The sequence below is a fragment of the Saccopteryx leptura genome, chromosome 4, assembly GCF_036850995.1.
Source record: "Saccopteryx leptura isolate mSacLep1 chromosome 4, mSacLep1_pri_phased_curated, whole genome shotgun sequence".
Taxonomy (NCBI): Eukaryota; Metazoa; Chordata; class Mammalia; order Chiroptera; family Emballonuridae; genus Saccopteryx; species Saccopteryx leptura.
Genome location: NC_089506.1, coordinates 107,400,852 through 107,420,374, shown reverse-complemented (window position 1 = coordinate 107,420,374; position 19,523 = coordinate 107,400,852). Strand labels below are relative to the sequence as shown.

The following is a 19,523-nucleotide window of genomic DNA, read 5'->3' as shown; positions in this document are numbered from 1 at the left end:
ATGCTCTGCCGCTCTGGGGCGTCGCTCTGCCGTGACCAGAGCCACTCTAGCGCCTGGGGCAGAGGCCAAGGAGCCATCCCCAGCGCCCGGGCCATCTTTGCTCCAATGGAGCCTTGGCTGCGGGAGGGGAAGAAAGAGACAGAGAGGAAGGAGGGGGGGGGTGGAGAAGCAAATGGGCGCTTCTCCTATGTGCCCTGGCCGGGAATCGAACGCGGGTCCCCCGCACGCCAGGCCGACGCTCTACCGCTGAGCCAACCGGCCAGGGCCTAACAAGAATAAATTTAACTGTCACTTGCTAGCTTTTACTCTAGTGATTATTTTACATGCATTATATCATTTATGTTTTTTGACAACCTTTGAGCATTTTCTTTCCAATGTTACCCTTTCTTTAGAGGTGAAGAAACAGAACCAGCGAGACGACCCGACTGGCCCCAGCCCTCACGGCCATCAGCAGCGGGCGGACAGACCGCGGCCTGACTCAGGTGCCAGCGCTCACACCCGCCGTCTGTCAGCGAGAGGACCCGCCCTGCCCCAGCCCTCACGGCCGTCAGCAGCGGGCGGACAGACCGCGGCCTGACTCAGGTGCCAGCCCTCACACCCGCCGTCTGTCCCCTTTCTTTGATAAGATTCTACCTTCTATGGGAATTCTAGTTTCTAAAAATTTATTTACTTATTTACGTTTATTTTATTGATTTTAGAGAGGAAGAGAGACAGAAACATCAGTCTATTCCTCTGTGTGCCCTGACCGGGGATCAAACTGCCAACCTCTGTGCTGTGGGATGATGCTCTAACCAACTGAGCTATACAGCCAGGGAAACTAATACTTTTGTTTATTATGTCCTTAAACAGTTAAAAATAAAAAATAAATCTCTTCCCGCTACCTTAATAATTCTCCAGTGCAACAGTGAGAAACATTCTTAAATCTCAGATTCAAAAGGAGAGCTTTTATGTATATATATAATGTTCTTTGCTTTCCCTCACCAAAACCCAGAAGTGGTATAAAGAAATTTTTTTTTGATAGAGACAGAAAGAGAGACAGAGAGAGGGACAGATAGGGACAGACAGACAGGAAGATAGATGAGAAGCATCAATTCTTCATTGTGGCACCTTAGTTGTACATCAATTGCTTTCTCATACATACTTTGACTGGGGGGCTACAGCACAGCGAGTGACTCCTTGCTCAAACCAGTGACCTTGGGTTCAAGCTAGTGTCCTTGGGTTTCAAGCCAGTGACCTTGGGTTTCAAGCCAGTGACCTTTGGGCTCAAGCCAATGACCTTGGGCTTCAAGCCAGTGACCTTTGGGCTCAAGCCAGTGACCATGGAGTCATGTCTATGATCCTATGCTCAAGCCAGCGACCTCATGCTCAAGCCGGATGAGCCCGTGTTCAAGCTGGTGACCTTGGAGTTTCGAACCTGGGTCCCCCATGTCCCAGTCCGATACTCTCCATTGCGCTACCGCCTGGTCAGGCGGTATAAAAAAATTTATTTTCTTTTATAACTTCACATGCAATTTACCTGATACAAGAGGGAAAAGCACAAATTCTTCGCATATTTATTTATGAATAACCTATTTCTTTACCAAAAGGCTTTGAGGGTGCTTATAACAAAAGTCATACAACATGGTAAGAGGAGGAAGAGAGAAACCCGCAGCTGGGATCGTGAGAGCAGGACGCAAACACCCTCGCTGTGTGTGCAAGGGGCGTGGCTGTGACCGTGCCTCAGGCCACCTGCAGAGCTCAAGGAGGGACCGACCATAGAGACCACACAAACCTTTTATATGTGTTTTGAATCAAGTTACCATTAACTTAAATTGCCAAAATGTCTTAAAAGCCTAGGAAAACACTTTTATAAAAATTATGGTCATAAAGTTGGTCATGAAATGATATTATCTAAGAATAAAAAAGGACCTAAAAAGCCCATGTACCATTGTCAAATTTGACAAGGTGGGCATGGGCAATAAATGCCCGGGTTTATGCTTCAATAATATCCATCCAACTGGTAAGTGATACTTGAGAAACACAACTGGTCCCTGAAACTGGAGCTATTTCTTTGCCCTTCCCTCCAGAGATCTAGCACATCATCATGTTTCTGTTCCATTTGCTGCAGGAAACAAAAGTACCAAAATGCTCCCAATGCAGAAAAAAATTATATAGAATCATACATATTTTCTAGCTTTTTCCCCTTGAACTCGGAAACATTGTTGTTATCAATCACTTACTCTAGTGCTAAAGCTCTCTCTGCTTTGATGGCATTTTTACCCGCAAAATCACACAAATTACCAAAATGTTGTATCTCTGCTGCTGACAGAAGGTATGAAGCTGCAGAGGCTGGGACAGAGGCCACGGGGACCTGTCCCTCCACCCGTGCTGGCCATTTCTAGAAGAGAGGAAAGCAGTTTTCCCACCCTGAGGGCGGGAAGCGCGAGTCCTGCCTGTTCTTCCCAGTTTACCAGCTCGCCAGCTTGGTCCCTAGTTCGGAACTCTGACTCCCATGAGCCACCCTGGGGGAGGTGGGAAATGGGTAATTGTAGCACAGCAAAACGGGCAGCCTCAGGCTCCAAGCAGAAACTCTTTGGCCTCTAAAGCAGAAAAGATAAAACATCATGGGGCATAGTGGGGACCCTGTATTACTTAACCTGGATACAAAGAAGGTTCTGAATAGCATTCTCAGTTCCAACTGCACTAAGGTTTGGGAGACTTAAGCTGCTAGGTGGTCTTTGAGGATGGTATTCTCACCTGAAAAGTGGTGCCTAACTTCTCCTTTTCCGAGGGTAATTATAAGATTAAACTAAGGGGTCTGTGTGTTTTGAAAGCTCTTTACAAAATATTTGGCACTACTGAAATTCAAGAATCACTGAACACTGAGCCAGTGGCCAGTTCTCAGGGCAAAGGAACAGTGTTGTGACAGAGGGCCTCCGACTCCTCCTTCCCTGCCTCCCGCCCCGGCACCTTCTCTGTGAACGCCATCCTCCTTCCAGCAGTCCCAGCAGCTTCCCCACCCCCAGCTCAGGCACTCCAACACACTCTACAGGGTGACATCAGCTGATGCTGAGGAGTTTACTTCTCCTCGCTCCGTGACCCAGGGCACCCTGCAGGCAGAGCCCAGAGAGCCAGAGTTCACTTTATTACTAAGCTCGAGTTAAGTAAGGCCCCAGGCCAAGGCCTCTGCCCTCATTCCAGTTTAAAGCCAGTTCTCAGTGCTGGCTCTGTGCTCACCAACCTGCCTGCCCCACTGAGTTCTAAGGGTGTGATCTCAGGACCAACTCCAAGTATGATCTGTTCCATTTTCTAAAACACCAAGTCGGGATTTCTTAGAAAGTGAAAGAACTCTTCGTTTAGGTTTCATTTTTCTGGGACTGAGACATATCTCAAATTGACAGCCTTTCCTCTTACCAAACTATAGGTGTCAGTCTCCTAGGACAACGTTTTCCAGGAGTGCCCTCAGCAGTGATGCTGGCGTGGCGTGTGACACTCCCCACCCTGTGCTTGCTGTCTTAACAACCGCTGGGTATAAACAACACTAGTAGTAAGCTCATCTGAATGAGTCCAATGAATACCGCTGACCTTCATTCAAAGCCTGTGCTGTATTTCTCTGAGAGAGCCCAAGGTGACAGGAATTGCCTGGCGGAAGAGGTAATAACTGACTTATTAAATAGGACTGTGTTGGGCATCTCTTTCTCTTCACTTGACATGGATGATGTCAGCTCTTCTACATGATCTGATGTATGTTGCCTTGTCACAGAGAGAAATACTGTATAAGGGAACGATTATGGTAACGAGCTGAAGATGAGGTCCAAGTGGCCCCACAAGCCAGCGATGGTCCCCGAAAACTGGTCTGTTCCTTAATGTGGGAAAGAAGGGCTAATAGCGACCTCTCTGAAACTAAACTCTAACATTAAAACAATTATTTGTTCACGGGTGCTCCAAAATTGACTTAGTTCAATAATCCTAAACTGCAGACCTAACTACTTAGGAGACTATTTTAAAACTATTGTTTCCAGGTAGGTTCATAGGAAGAGCTGATGTTGCTTAAAGCCCGGCCGTTCATGGGAGCACCGCTGACGTTTGGTTCCGCTGTCTGGAATCACTCTCTGTATCATTCTGAAAACTTCACAAGTTAAAAATAATTCAGAGTTCTACAGTAGATCTAAAATTCTTTTCTGTGACATGGTCAGACTTTGCCCTCGGGGACTGCGGCAGCACAGGGCAGGACAGATCAGAGTGTGGGCTGAGGGCCAGCAGCAGAGCTGCTTGGGAGGCTTGCCTCACACAGACGCCCCGGCTCCAGATCGGGAGCCGAGATCTCCAAAGACAGAGCCCAGGAACCTGCTTAAACAAACTCCCCCGTGATTCTCTGAGCACAGCCAGGGTTGAGAACTGCTCCAAGGAAACAGCAGAGCTTTCCCTGCTCTTCCTGGCAGCCCTGAAGCCTGTTCTCAGGAAGGAGGGCCTCACAGGAATCAAGGCGAGTACTCAGTGAAGACCTGGCAAAGCAGCAAGTGTGCTGTGTAAGGAAGAGTGTCCTCCTCCCCTCCACCTTCAGCGTCAGGCCTCCCGAGCCACCCTGGCCCCGATCACAGACGTTCTGTAGGCCCATGTGGCTTGCACTTCTACGCTCTTACTTTCATTCTCAAATTTTTACTCTTACATTCTCCCTGGTTCTAATTTTGACCTCTTATTTATTTGTTGACATTATTTTATTTTATGGTTTCTGTAAGCACTCTGAAACCCTCTGTGGAGTAAAATGGGGTACAAGGAAGTAAACATACTTAGTGCAGATAGAAATCAAAGTGGCCACTATGTGCTTTCCTGCTGTGTCTTCCCGTGCTAAGGCCCCGTGACAGAGCCCAAACCACACCCCTCTGGCCCAGCTTTATTTTATTTTTTACAGACACAGAAAGAGAGTCAGAGAGAGGGATAGACAGGGACAGACAGACAGGAATGGAGAGAGAGATGAGAAGCATCAATCATCAGTTTTTCGTTGCGACACCTTAGTTGTTCATTGATTGCTTTCTCATATGTGCCTTGACTGCGGGCCTTCAGCAGACAAAGTAACCCCTTGCTTGAGCCAGTGACCTTGGGTCCAAGCTGGTGAGCTTTTGCTCAAACCAGATGAGCCCGCGCTCAAGCTGGCAACCTTGGGGTCTCGAACCTGGGTCTTCTGCATCCCAGTCCGACGCTCTATCCACTGCGCCACAGCCCGGTCAGGCTGGCCCAGCTTTTGACTGGGACTCTTCTTAGGGCTCTCGCTCAAGCACCAGTAGCCTTACTTGTGTCCTTGGAGCTCGATGGCAGTTCCTTTTCTCCCACCGATGTCCCACATGATCACAGAGTGATCGGAGCTGCCCGAGAACAAAACTCGCTGGACGGGGTCCCAACAGAGAGCTGTCACCCCACCTGAGAGACCAGACACAGCTAGACATTAGTCACAGAGCAATAATCTTATCACCAATAAAATGTCAATGCAAATGAGTTAGGATTTAGTGCAGTTCCTAGCATGCAATAACGTTATTGTCAAAAGAACAAACAAGTCCCCAAAGAGAAAAAAATTGGCTCTGGAAATGATGAGCTCCACACTTTAAAGCACTTTTCCCCCCAAATTTAAATGTACCATAACATCAATTTCCATAAAGACCAAAAGGAAATGAAAAATAATTAATTAACCTTTAAGCAACAGATATAATTCTAGGAAGAATGGAAAAAATTGTACTGTTTGGAAATATCAGCCAAAGTTTTTTAACTGTGGTCTACCTGCTACCCCAACAATAACAGCTGACAAGTTAATAGGGTTTAAGAACCTGTTAGATTTTTAAATCTTGAACATCACCTATAATTAGGCTATAACATTAGAATTTAAAATTTACTTTCTCTTTTTAGAAATTTAAATGTACAGATCCTAGGAAAATCATTTACATTCTTAAGTGTCAGTTTCCTCAACCGTAAAGTGGGGCTGAGTAGCTACTACCGATAATAAAGACCTGGCCACTACCCACTTCATCTGACTGTGGGAATTAGATGGGATCAGTTACCCTGAACCACTCTGCAAGCTGTGCAGTACAGATGTTGGCTGTTAATACTACGCTGGTGGTGTGGCTATATTATAAAATATTATGACGGATTGTGTTCTCTGCAGTGCTCTTATAGATCAAACTCCTGTGCACTGAGGACAATATGAACTTTTTCCATATAAGATGAGCATGAAGTCCACCAATACTTAAGAATGTGACAGGTACTCATTTATTACATTATTGAAAAATACTAGAACTTAAAATTCTTTTCAAAAAAAGACAAATAGTATATACTGTAAAGAACATAAAATAGATTATGTGTTGGACTCTGATTTTAGATGATCAACTTGTTCTAAATAAAGTGCTGCCCTTGAAATGCTTTTAGAAAGTTTCTCTTACATAATTGTGAGATATTTTTTCAAGATCAAAAGAAAAAATATACCCACTATGCTTAATAGTTTCTTCCTATACCTTCACAACATTCTGCTTGTATATATTTCTGTCCACGGAACTAACATCACTTCCTCCAGTGCACATGTGGTAACACCCCCTGCAGCTCCCATCTCCTCTTGCCTCATCCCTTCCTGCCCCTCCACACCACCTTACACACACACACACACACACACACACACACACACACACTCACACACCCAGCACCAAGCATAGAGTCAGCAGCAGAAAGGCCCTAGTATTGTCTGTTGAATGAATGAACAGATGAATGAAAACACCTTTTTATTTTAATCCATAAATCTTATTTGAAACTCCTCTGTGACGCTTACCTAGCCTTTCAATGCTAAATATTTCCTCCTTCTGTAGAACTCATCTTCTTTCCCTGCTAATAAATTCCATGATTACACTTAAAAAAAAATCGGTATTTGGCAACGTAATAGTTCAGGATATGCATTCCATTCTGCAAAACGTTATTTATTCTCCCACAGTGCCCAAACGGCTTATTTTGTTAAATGTCTGTGACAGAGTTGGTTAGCTGTCCATCTAAGTTCTCTCCCCCTTCCACATAAAGAGCACTCCCTGGAAAGCTGCTGTCCTGCAAGGACCACACTCACCAGGCCCTCCTGCATCCAGGGGCCTGTGCCTGGTTCTCAGCAACAGAACCCAGGAAGGAGCCCCGAGAGGACAGACATGGAAGTAATCTGCACCTCTTCCAGGCCAAGGCAGTTAAGAAGTCCCTTTTCTACTCTCTCTTTATACTTCCTCCTAGAGGGCTCCCAAGACCTCAGGCATGGAGAAACTGTGTTCTAGAAGGAGCCTGGGTCTCTGAATCACCACCTGGGAAGATCTATAAATTAGCAACACCTATAATGGATTGTTACATGAGTGAGAATAAACTTCTGCATTTAGGCACTGAAATGTTAAATATTACTTGTTGGAGCAATTAGTATTATCTTTTCCAATGCCATGTATTATTTGGACTATTATAATAAGGCTGGCCCAAGAGGAAGGTGAGTCACCAAACGCTTCATAAATGCTGTATGAATGAAAAGAAGTTATAGTTTAGACTTAATATCGATGCATAATATTTAAACAGAATTTAGCCTCCAAAGCAATCCATCATAAACTCTGAATTGGCTTTTCCTCCAAAATATATCTAGAATCTAAGCATGTCTACTCGCTCTACTGCTATCTGTGTAAGAGCCACTATCATACAGAGAAAACTAAGTATGAAGCCCATTTTGCTGTAAAGGCTGTGGAAGAAAATGACACTCTCCCATGCTGCTGGTGACAGTGCAAACCAGTAAAGCAGGGAAGGTCACAACTAACAAAACTATATAGACACTCAATTTTTAAACCTGTAATCTCACTTCCAGGCATTAATCTTAAAGATACTGTCCCCACTCCTACCAAGTAATACAAAAATATACACGAACAAGGCTATTCATTTCATCAATGTATGAAATAGCTAAACGTTAAAACCACCTGGATGCTTATATACGAGAGTGGGTGATAAACCACGATCCACTCACACAGAGGACTGTGCAGCTCTGGAAAAGAACGGGGACCGCTGGGATGGATAGCAAGGATTTCCTGGATGTACTCTAAAGTGAAAACTATCTATATTATGCTGCTATTCATCTAAGAAGATAAGGGTAAATGAGAAATTAAAGAGAGTTACTAACAGCAGGTGTGTGGGAAGGCTGGGGAACGGGAATGGAGGGGGGGAAGGAGAGGGACACTTTCTGTAGTATATTTTTTTGATTCTGAGTTTTAGAACCATGTGTATATTTCACATACTCAAAAACAAGTAAATGATTAAAATCAACTAGGAGTGTGTGTGTGTGTGTGTGTGTGTGTGTGTGTGTGTGTGTGTGTGTGTGATGGACCCAAAATGGAATATAAATAGAAAACAAGTGAGCCCAGCTGTATTACACAGGAATGATACAACCACAATAAAGTGGGGCAGGAGTGATAAAAGTAACCGGAAAGTGGTAATAAGGCTAAATATAAAAGGATTTGTACACAGAAATAGTACTCTATTTAGTAGGTTTGAATTTCACAGGGCTTTGTGTTACATAGGTTAATCATGTGTATTCCAGGATTAATTAAATAAATGTACTGAAGATGTTGAGAGCTGAGTTTCTCACTATTATAATAGTAGTTACAAATAAGAGGGGGAAGGTTAGAATGATCTCTCTGGTATCAGTATGAAATCACAAAAAAATACAGAACTAGCTAGATGTGTGAGTATACATGTACAGTTCTGTTTACTGAGAGGACCTAGAAGAAATGACACCTCATTAACAATAAGCAAACACAGCTCCCAGATTCTGGCTTCTAAATACTATTCATTAACAGAAGGAACAAGGGCTGTTTGGATGGCTGATTCTAGGGTTGAGGCAAGCGCTGTACAAGCTGAGCCAGAAGCATCATGTGATACCAAAAACTAAGACGTGCTAAAAAAATGGAGATGTGAAAAAGGGCACAGGAGCCAATGTGAAAGGTTTCCCAATGGCCAAATATGGAACAATTTGAGAAACAAGAAAAAGAAATGGTAGTTCATGGTCCTCACACATAGATATTAATAAGAACTTGTAGGCCTATTTCTATATAATTGAATATACAAATAGGGAAGAAGTGAATAGCTTCGTACTTCCCAGGCAGGTTCTTGCATCTGTCAGCAAATAGGTAAACAGTCCTTTCTCCCAAACACTTCTGCCAGCAGGGAGAGGCACTGCCTGCTGCCAGCTAGCCTGCATCTCATGGCAATGCACACATACCTGCCGCCCCCCAGGGCATCCTCCTTGCCCTCCGTAACAAGGAGAATGAGAGCCAGGAGCTGCAATATTCCCAGAGTCTATGATATTTTAAATGATAGAAATACTTTCTTCCATTTCTTCTTACTCAGATTACTACACCTTTCCGCTCCCCCTCAATGTTTCAGTATATGATTCTCCTTGCCTTTGACCTCCACAATATGAGCTACAAAATAATTTGTGACATAAATGAATTAATTCTCGAACATAAAGGTATTTATTTTACTGCACTATTATATACTTATACGTATAATTTTTAATGTTTGGATAATACTCCAATACATGAATGTACTTTAATTTATTTCACTTATTGTTAGAGTTTTCTCAACTTTTAACTATTATAAATTTTGCTAAGATAAAGATTAAAAAATTTTTATTTAGAAAATTAAATTTAACAGGGTAACATTGATCAATAAAAGTACATAGGTTTCAGGTAAACATTCTATAGCATTTAACTACTGATTATGTTGTATATCCACTAAGATGAATATTTTTAAACAGAAAGCTTTCTCACATTTCTGACTATTTAGTTAGAAGAGATTCCCAAATGTATTATCAGCTCAAAGAGTATAAACATTTTTAGAAATTTCATACATGTTACCAAAATGCTTAGTGAACAAACTTTTTGGAGACTTTTACAATCTATCTTGCAAAAGCTAGACTATGTGGAGAGCTGTAAAGACCAGGGCTGGGTCTCTTTACCAGCATGTGCCCATCGCTCGTGAAGAGCATCCCCTCACAGCGGCGAAGGCGAAGGCGAGCAGGCTAAATGTGGCAACAGCAGAGCCATCCAAGTGCGCCGATGGTGAAGCCTCCGGAATAAAATCCTGCCCTTCAGTGACTACATTTCACTCTAGGTTGAAGTGATGAGTGTTTTGGTCAAGTTAAACATGCTCTGTCTCTACGCTACACCTTCCTCCTGAGGCCCACTAACGGACATCCAGCTGTCCTCTGCCACCTCCCCAGGAGCATCTCTTGATCATGTCCAGATGAAAGCATCATGATATTCTCTTACAAACCTGTTCTCCCTCGAACATCCTTGGTGTCAGTGAACAGCATCGCTGCCTACCCAAGTGCTCCCAACAGAACCCTGAGCCACCCCAACTTCCCAGGACTGCTGACGCCTTGCCTGCTAAGTCGATCCTGAAGCACAGCCGTCTCTCCAGGCTTACTGCCAGCCCCCAAAGCCAAACACAGGCTACCTCTTCTAGGAACTCCAGCAGCTGCTTTCCTTCCATACGGTCTCCTCACATCCATTCTCGTCCTCACTCACCCACCACTCCCTGCTGCCGGTGGGTAGTTGAAATGGAAGCGTGCCACCTTGCTCCGTCCCTGGCTCCCACTGCCTGGGAATGGTGTCAGAGGCTCTCAACCTTGCCTGAGGGTCAACTTGTACTCCTGCCCCCCATCTCCCCACATAGGCTGTTTAACTTCCCTCAGCTGCTCATACTGTCCCACTCCAGGGTTCACACTTGTTTCACACATCTGGGGCTTGGAATGTTCCTACCACCTGGGTGTCTCCTTTTCCTTCTTGGGGTGTTGCTTAAACCACCACTTGTTGGAAGCCACTCTTCCACTCTCTGGACAAGAGAGCCCTCCTGTTAGTGTCTCCCAGTGCAGTTCACGCACAATACCCAGCTCCACAGCTCTGCACTCGCTACACGCACATTTTATTATCTGTAACTATTAGTTTAATGCTTGTATTCCATGATGGAGAGTCAAATAAACTGAGCATTATGCTAGTTTTCACCTACGTAATCCTGCACTCATCATATAGACAGCTAATGACTACTGACTCCTGATAAAAACATGCATTTATTATACTTCATATAAACTGGACTGGTTAAAGTCTCGTTTCCAATTATTTGAACTTCCATATTTGTACTGAACTACGTCTTTCCTTGTTTTTACTACTTGTTAAAGTTGCCTTGTTACTTTCAATATTTCTCCTCACAGTTAATGAAAAGTTTGCATTTAACTTTTCATTAATTAATATGTTTGGCAGATTTACATTTAAACCCTCCTGTTTCTAATAGGTTAATATTGTACTAATCAAAAAGATTCTTAGAAGTAAAAGAAATGGTCAAAATCTGACTTCTCCCCTTTGTTCAAATCAAGTATGACTTTTTGTTAGAAAAACATTCTGATTTCTGCAGAAATAGAAAAGCACTGATTGGCATTTAGCTCCTAAATAAACCAGGGAAGGAAGCCTAAGAACATAAAGATAGTTTCTTAGGTCCCCACAGATCGGTAATCGCTGCACGTGGCCTCTGGGTATGACTACTGGCTGATTCCATCATAACCACATTTTTGTATGACCTTCTCTACTGTAACAGAGCGGTGGGTGAGCGGTTATGACTCTATGCACATACCAAAAACTTCTGCTTCTGAGTTTGGGTCCGGACTGATGAGATCCCCAAGATCACTCTGTAATGGATATGGGTTCAGCTTAAGGTCTTTGTTTGGGAGGTCGGGGAGTTAGGAGATTAAACAAATTCTTAGAAAACTCTTTTCCAGAATTGTGTCTGCCTGAGTTTGGGACGTCTCAGGGTACACCTACCTGAGACAGGCCTACTACCTGGGGAGAGCTTGATAGTATGTTTGGATCAACACGGAATCTCTCAGACTCCTTGCTCTAACATTAAATGAGTTGTACTATAGCAAGATTGGCAATGGGAGATACTACTGTCTAGGAATAACAGCAAGTCAAATATGTGACCTGCTACATTTGTCTTCATGTTAGTGACTTTCCTGCGCCATGTCCTGTCTTCCTCAAAGATGCCTCATGATAAAATCATATGAAAATGCTTTAAACATTTTGAGAAAGACAAGACACAATGTCAAGGTATCATTTTATATTAGAACTAATGCACAAGGCATGAAACCCTTGGGCCACATCTGGTTCACCACAGAGCAGTGAGCTGCAGCTACTGACTCCTTTTCTGACCTGAAAGCAGCAAACAGAACTCAGAACACTCCTATCGGCCCCCACATGGAGAATGCCCAATTACTAACAAGCCCAAAGGCCAGGCTCAGCACCACCTCCACCTAAACCAAACCCGGAACTAGACAGGCCATTAGGCCTGCTGAGCTCACCGCCTGTATTTTTACCTTGGGTCTAACCACGCCTCACTTTCCCATTACCACAGTCACATCTCCAGGTGCTAGCTTTCCAATTACATTCTCTACTCATGGCCAGAACAATCTAATCTGATCAGGTTAACAACTTGGCTTAAAAAAACCTGCTTTAATGGTTTCCCTGACATAAGAATAGTGCCCTCAGGGACTGAACTGGCTTCTCCCTTCCTTTCTAGCCACCCTCCCCTCCTGCTCAGTGGTCCAGACCAAAAGAGCTACTAGATGTTCCCAGGAGAGCCACACTCTGGCAACTCTCCCTGCTGTGGACCACGCTGGTTTTCGCTGCCTGGACTGTCCTCATTTTTTCATGAATTCAGCACTTATATTCCCTCAAAGAGCTTAACTCTTCCTCCCCAAAGAGCCCATCTTCCCTGGGGAGGCCTTACCTGACGCCCACTGCCACCCCGACTTGGTGCCACTCTGTGCTCCGGGGGCACTCTGCCTGCCTCCTCCTGGCCCTGCCCAGAACTACTGGGTTAGCTTTTGTCTCTCTCACTGGGCTGTGAGCAATCTGAGGACAATGACTGTGCCTTTCTGTGACTGAGATAGTGGTTGAGATCAACCAGAAAGAGCACAGAGTGTAAAGAGACAAGGGCCCAGGGCAGAACCCAGAGACCAAGAAGGAGATGAGAAAGAGCAGCTGGGAGATGCAGAAGGAAACTGGAAGACAGCGTGCATCCCAGGAGCCACAGGAGGTAGGACAAGCAGGAACGAAAAGCCACAGTGTGAAATGCCGCCAACAGGTTTAAATAGGACATGGTTTAAAACACGCTCACTAGCTCAGCAACAGCAGGCCACGGGCTACCTTGGGGAGAGCAGTTTAAGCGGAGTGATGAGACAGGCCAAGTGCAGGTGGTTGGAAAGGAAATAGGAGGCGAAGCATGTGAAGCAGCTGGGACAGCAATAAGCAGTAAGCATAGTGCTGGTGTTTGCCACAACACGAAGGTTATGCTGAGGGGAGTGAGCCAGTCAGAAAGCAACAAACACTACGACTCCACTCATAGGCAGGCGGTCCCTAGAGTAGTCAGCTTCATAGACACAGAAAGCAGCATGGTGTTTGCCAGGGCCTGGGGGAAGAGGGGAGGTAGTGTTTGTGGGCACAAAGTTTCAGTTTTACAAGATGAAAAATGTTCTGTAGTGGGATGGTGGTTAATAGTTGGAAAACAATGTACTTAATGCCACTGAACTGCATAGTTAAAAATGATTAAAATGGTAAATCTAAGATTAAGTATAGTTTACCACAATTTTAGAAAAAACATTGTTGTTAAGGAGATTGCTACAACACGACATGAACTAAGAGAGTTTTTGTTTGTTTCTTGACAAAAAGGCAAGAAACTTCATAAACTGAGAACTGGTTGGTCAAACGGGAAAGGAATGACCACTGGTGTGGAGCACGGAGGAGCTGAGCCAGGGCCAGAGGTCAACAGGCTCCTCCTCGAGGCAGAAGGGAAGCGCTAACGAGGGGCCGAGAAGTTTGTTTGATGGGAAGGGAATATGGGGGGGGCAAGAAAAATATTTTTTAAAAGTTTCTATCTGATTACATCTATTTTTCTTTCAAGGAGGAGGCTAGGATGGGGGGTGGCTCGGGAAACGATGAGGTTGGGGAAAGCTGTCGGGGTGGGAGGGTGCACTGAGCACCTGTGGAGGGGCTACGTGCAGGGTCCCAGGCAGTTCCTGACTCCGACTGGCACGATGACTGTGCACCGGGCACGACGGGCAGAGACTCACAGTGTGACCTGCAGCTGGGTCCTGACTCAGTGGCTGACAGCACTGGGAGAGCGTGGATACTGAGTGATCCTAGACAAAACCTACCAAGGAGGACGAACAAAGGGGCCCTGAGCGAGTGTGTCGGGAAGCGCGTGGCTGAAGAAACACACACCTGGGGAGGGAGGAAAGGTGCCGTGGAGACACAGGGAAGCGAGGGAGCAGAGACCAGACTTCTCAGCGAGGGCAAGAGCAGGTGGAGGTGGAGTAAGGGTTCAGGGAAGACAGGACACTGAAGTTAGCAGTGGAACACATAAGTTTAAGATCCCTGAGCGGGGAGAGTTCTGGGTCCCTACGAGGCCAGAGCTGGCCGGGTGTAAGTGACTCTTAAGAGAAACCCTCCCGGAAAGCACTGGGGCCTAGCCACGGGCTATGTTTCTGTGCGTCCTTCCTCCCAAAGACACAGGGAATTCACATGATCTTTTCCCTGCATTCAATTTTCTTGCATTTCTTTTTTCCCGTTTAGGAAATCCCGTGATCTGGGTATTTCATTTTACACCCTATTCACTACTTTTGTTCTTATAGTAAGTCTAAACTCAATATTAACCTTGTTCTGGATCCAACCATGGGTGTAATCTGCCCATTAAAAACCATGAAAAAACAGGCAGTGGCTTATTTTCTAAGATTAACATCTCATATTAAAAATACTAGTAAAATAATTAATCATCATTACCTAATTCAAGACTTTCAAAGGCTAAGTGTGGATATTTTATATTACTTTGTTTAAATGATTCTAAACAGACCAGTAACATAAGGGGGGCCTGAGTTTTAAACTGGAAAGAGCCCCAAAGGAAGGAAAGTTAAAGAGGAACTTTTGCCTTTTTATGCAACCTGGCTACCCACACTGAACACGCTTTTCATTTCCTTTGTCTTGGAAGTGGGGGTCTGCTGCACACCATCTCCTCGACCCAAGGATGGCAAGGACAGACTGAGGCAGCTGTCCTTTTGGCTTTCCGGGGTCTGTGCAATTGCCACATAGTCTCAAACAATGCCTCATTGACGTGTGCCAACATTGGCTTTCTCCAGCACAACACGACAAAGAACCCAATCACCAACATTTTCAAAATAGGTCGATCCCTCTTTTGTTTAGGTTAACATAGAAAACGTTTGCCATTATATCTTACTGAACCATTCTGAAATAAACTGGTTACGTGTGTCGCGTGTATCTTTGCACAAGCCCGTAGCACACCCGAGCACCAGAGCATGCAGGAGGTGCTCGCCCCCCGAGACAGCAAGCAGCACACGAGACTCGGCTTTCCGTCCCACCTGTGTGTCCTCTGAACGCTGTGACCAGCGTGCAGTTTTCTTGCTCCAGTTTGAGGATGGTCACTTGGCCCGAATGGTCACCAATAAACACATGCCGGGTTTCAACGTCAAATCTATCATGGAAGCATTAAGGATTTTCTCAAAATTGAGTGGAGGAACTTACAAAAATAATACCCATAAGAAGAAATGTGCAAACCCTGGAGGACAACTCGGACACAGTGCTGAAAGACACAAAAGTGGACATGACAAATGAAAAGGAAGGCAAAGTATTACTGGACAATACGACTCAATAACACTGATGTTAATCCTTTTCACAACATGAATTTATAAATTTAATACCTATAAAAATATCAACATCTGATTTCCTAGAGCTAGATATGTTCATTCTAAAGTTTATAAAGAAAAATAAGCGCCTGACCTGTGGTGGCGCAGTGGCTAAAGCGTCGACCTGGAAATGCCGAGGTCGCCGGTTCGAAACCCTGGGCTTGCCTGGTCAAGGCACATATGGGAGTTGATGCTTCCAGCTCCTCCCCCTTCTCTCTCTCTGTTTCTCTCTCTCCCCTTCTCTCTCCTCTCTAAAAATGAATAAATAAAATTAAAAAAAAAAAAAAGAAAAAGAAAAATAAGCACGAAGAGCCAGGAATATTCTGAAAATAATAGTAACGTGGTATGTGATGGGGAAGGCTAGCCTTGTCATATTATAAAACATGTTTTAAAGTGTCTTTAATCAAAAGTGTGGTACTGGTACACAAATGGACCAATGGAACAGAACAGAAAGTCTAGAAATATACCCAAAAGCACAGAGAAATTTGCTACATGTCTAATAAAGACAGATTTTCAAATGATAAGGCAAAGATGGATTAAAACAAAAAAGATACTGGCACAAACAGAAGCTGGATGGTAATTTGGAAAAACAAGATTTGTGTTTCACATTATCTACCAGAACAAATTCCAAATGAATTTGAGATCTAAATGTAAAATAATTAAAAATATAAGTTCTAGATGGAAAAGTTTCTTTATAGCCTTGAAGTAGAAAAAGCTATTACTATTCAAAAACACAAACAACAAACAAATACCATAGGAAAAGCTAAAAGACCAACTGAAAAACAATACTGGCAACTTAAATCACCAAAAGCCCAAATCCCTAATATATAAAAAGAACAATCAAGAAAAAAGCCATAAGCTTAATAGAAAAATAGGGAAACCATATGCATGAATAGTTCAGAAAATGAAAACAGGGCTATGCAAAAAAGCATTCACCTAGCTGCTAGGTCCTAGCAGGCTGGACTGCTGTCCTCTGACAGCTGCCTGCAAGGCCAACAGGGCGTCAGGAAACTGGGGATTTCAGAAGGGCTTCTACCATTTACAGACAAAGGTGGCTCCCTGGTGCTTTAACTGTACAAACAATATGGTTTAGGGCAGGGGTCGGGAACCTTTTTGGCCAAGAGAGCCATGAACGCCACCTATTTTAAAATGTAATTCCGTGAGAGCCATACAACGACCCGTGTATGTTAGGCATTATCCAATAAATATTTAGTGTTGTCCCGGAGGACAGCTGTGATTGGCTCCAGCCACCCGCAACCATGAACATGAGCGGTAGGAAATGAATGGATTGTAATACATGAGAATGTTTTATATTTTTAACGTTATTATTTTTTTTATTAAAGATTTGTCTGCAAGCCAGATGCAGCCATCAAAAGAGCCACATGTTGTTCACAAGCCATAGGTTCCTGACCCCTGGTTTAGGGCAAACACTTGCTCTCCTTCTGGTTCAGAGTTCTATACTGAACTCTGCAAGTTTGGTACATGCCATGCAGAAACTGCCTACACAATAAGTCTCCTGTAACAATCCGAGGGGCTGTTGACAAGTGCCTGGCAATCCTAGCTCTAGAGATCTGTCCCAGAGATACACTGGCAAAAACACAGAATGAAACCGTACTGGGGCTATTCACTCTGTATTACTGTAACAGCTAAAGCTTAAAACCTATGCCAAAGTCCATCCAATGGGGACTTTGAATTAACCAGACACATCCATGCAACAGAATACTGAGTGGAGGGGCAGTTGAGGAGACCTCCATACCATAAGCAGACTGACATGGAGTAACTTTCAGGATATATTATTAATGGGAAAAAAGCCAAAGTATATGAGAGTTGATATGCTTTATTACTTTTGTGTAAAAAAGGGAGAAAATACAAATACAAGTGTGTGTGTGTGTGTGTGTGCTATTATTTAGAAAAGGATGCCCTGGACTTGTTAAATCAAGATCTAACAAAAATGGCTGCCAATGGAGAAGGGAGAAACAAGCTGATGGGACAGAATGCAGGTGTGACTTTTCCCGTCATATAGTTTCCATTTTGTACTCTAGTAATTACTTTACACATTAAAAATATTTAAGTTAAAAAAAAATCCAGGCCCTGGCTGGTTGGCTCAGTGGTAGAGCATCGGCCTGGCATGCAGGAGTCCCTGGTTCGATTCCCGGCCAGGGCACACAGGAGAAGCGCCCATCTACTTCTCCGCCCCTCCCCCTCCTTCCTCTCTGTCTCTCTCTTCCCCTCCCGCAACCAAGGCTCCATTGGAGCAAAGTTGGCCCAGGCACTGAGGATGGCTCTATGGCCTCTGCCTCAGGTGGTAGAGTGGCTCTGGTTGCAACAGAGCAACGCCCCAGATGGGCAGAGCATCGCCCTGGGCGTGCCGGGTGGATCCCGGTCGGGCGCATGCAGGAGTCTGTCTGACTGCCTCCCCGTTTCCAACTTCAGAAAAATACAAAACAAACAAAAAAAATCCACCTGACCTGTGGTGGCTCAGTGGATAAAGCATCGACCGGGAACGCTGAGGTTGCCTGTTCAAAACCCTGGGCTTGCCTGGTCAAAGCACATATGGGAGTTAATGCTTGCTGCTCCCCCCCCCCCCTTATTTTTCTCTGTCTCTGTCTCTCTCTCCCCCTCCTCTCTAAAATGAAGAAATTCTAAAAAAAGTCCCCCAAATTGACAATAGGGTAAAATGAATGAACTTCATTATCAAATTAGTGTTATAACCAGGTAGTTAACAGAATTATTTCAAGTGACTTCAAAACACAACATTTTGACCATGTGTCCTTCATAGAATATATTCCAAGGACAATGAGACTGCAAAGAGATCTAAAATCTCATTCAGTAGTCTTGTTATTATAGTATTACTATCATTATGTTGAAACAACTTAAATACACCACAGGAAAAAGCAAATAAGGAATTATGTTAATGTTTTAGGAACCAAAATTTTCAATCCAAGATAAAAGAACCAAGTATAAAAATAAAGTAAAAATTCTGTAATGTTAAATTTCAATTAGAAATATTACATGCCAATGGTGGGAATGTAAAATAGTACAACCATTATGATAGAAAGTATGGTGGTTCCTCAAAAAATTAAAAATAGAACTACTATATGACCCAGCAATCCCTCTACTGGGTATATACCCCCATAAGTCAAAAACATTGATATGTAAAGACACATGCAGCCCCGTGTTCATTGCAGCATTGTTCACAGTGGCCAAGACATGGAAACAACCAAAAAGCCCTTCAATAGAAGACTGGATAAAGAAGATATGGCACATATACATTATGGAATACTACTCAGCCATAAGAAATGATGACATCGGATCATTTACAACAACATGGATGGACCTTAGTAACATTATACTGAGTGAAATAAGTAAATCAGAAAAGACTAAGAACTATATGATTCCATACATAGGTGGGACATAAAAATGAGACTCAGGGACATGGACAAGAGTGTAGTAGTTATGGGGTGGGGGAAGGGGAAAGGAGGGGGTGCGGGGAGAGGAGGAGCACAAAGAAAACCAGACAGAAGGTGACAGAAGACTATATGACTTTGGGTGATGGGTATGCAATATGATCAAATGTCAAAATAACCTGGAGATGTTTTCTCTGAACCTATGTACCCTGATTGATCAATGTCACCCCATTAAAAAAAAAAAAAAAAAGAAACATTACATGCAATGATAATTGCTTTTCTTTTAAAAAATACACATACATGTATTTTCTAGCTATCTCTAAATACTATTCCTCACTAAGAGAAGC

General features: G+C 43.8%; 1 protein-coding gene across 1 annotated transcript in view; it reads right to left on the bottom strand.

Moving 5' to 3' along the window:
- WDFY2 (WD repeat and FYVE domain containing 2) overlaps nt 1-19,523 on the bottom strand; it is a 196,752-nt gene that overhangs the window by 19,936 nt on the left and 157,293 nt on the right. Inside the window, exons 6-7 of the mRNA XM_066380938.1 lie at nt 15,446-15,558; nt 5,271-5,397 (exon numbers count right to left, since the gene is read on the bottom strand). Of these exons, the coding sequence (XP_066237035.1) occupies nt 5,271-5,397; nt 15,446-15,558 (240 nt within the window). The remainder of the gene's footprint in view (nt 1-5,270; nt 5,398-15,445; nt 15,559-19,523) is intronic.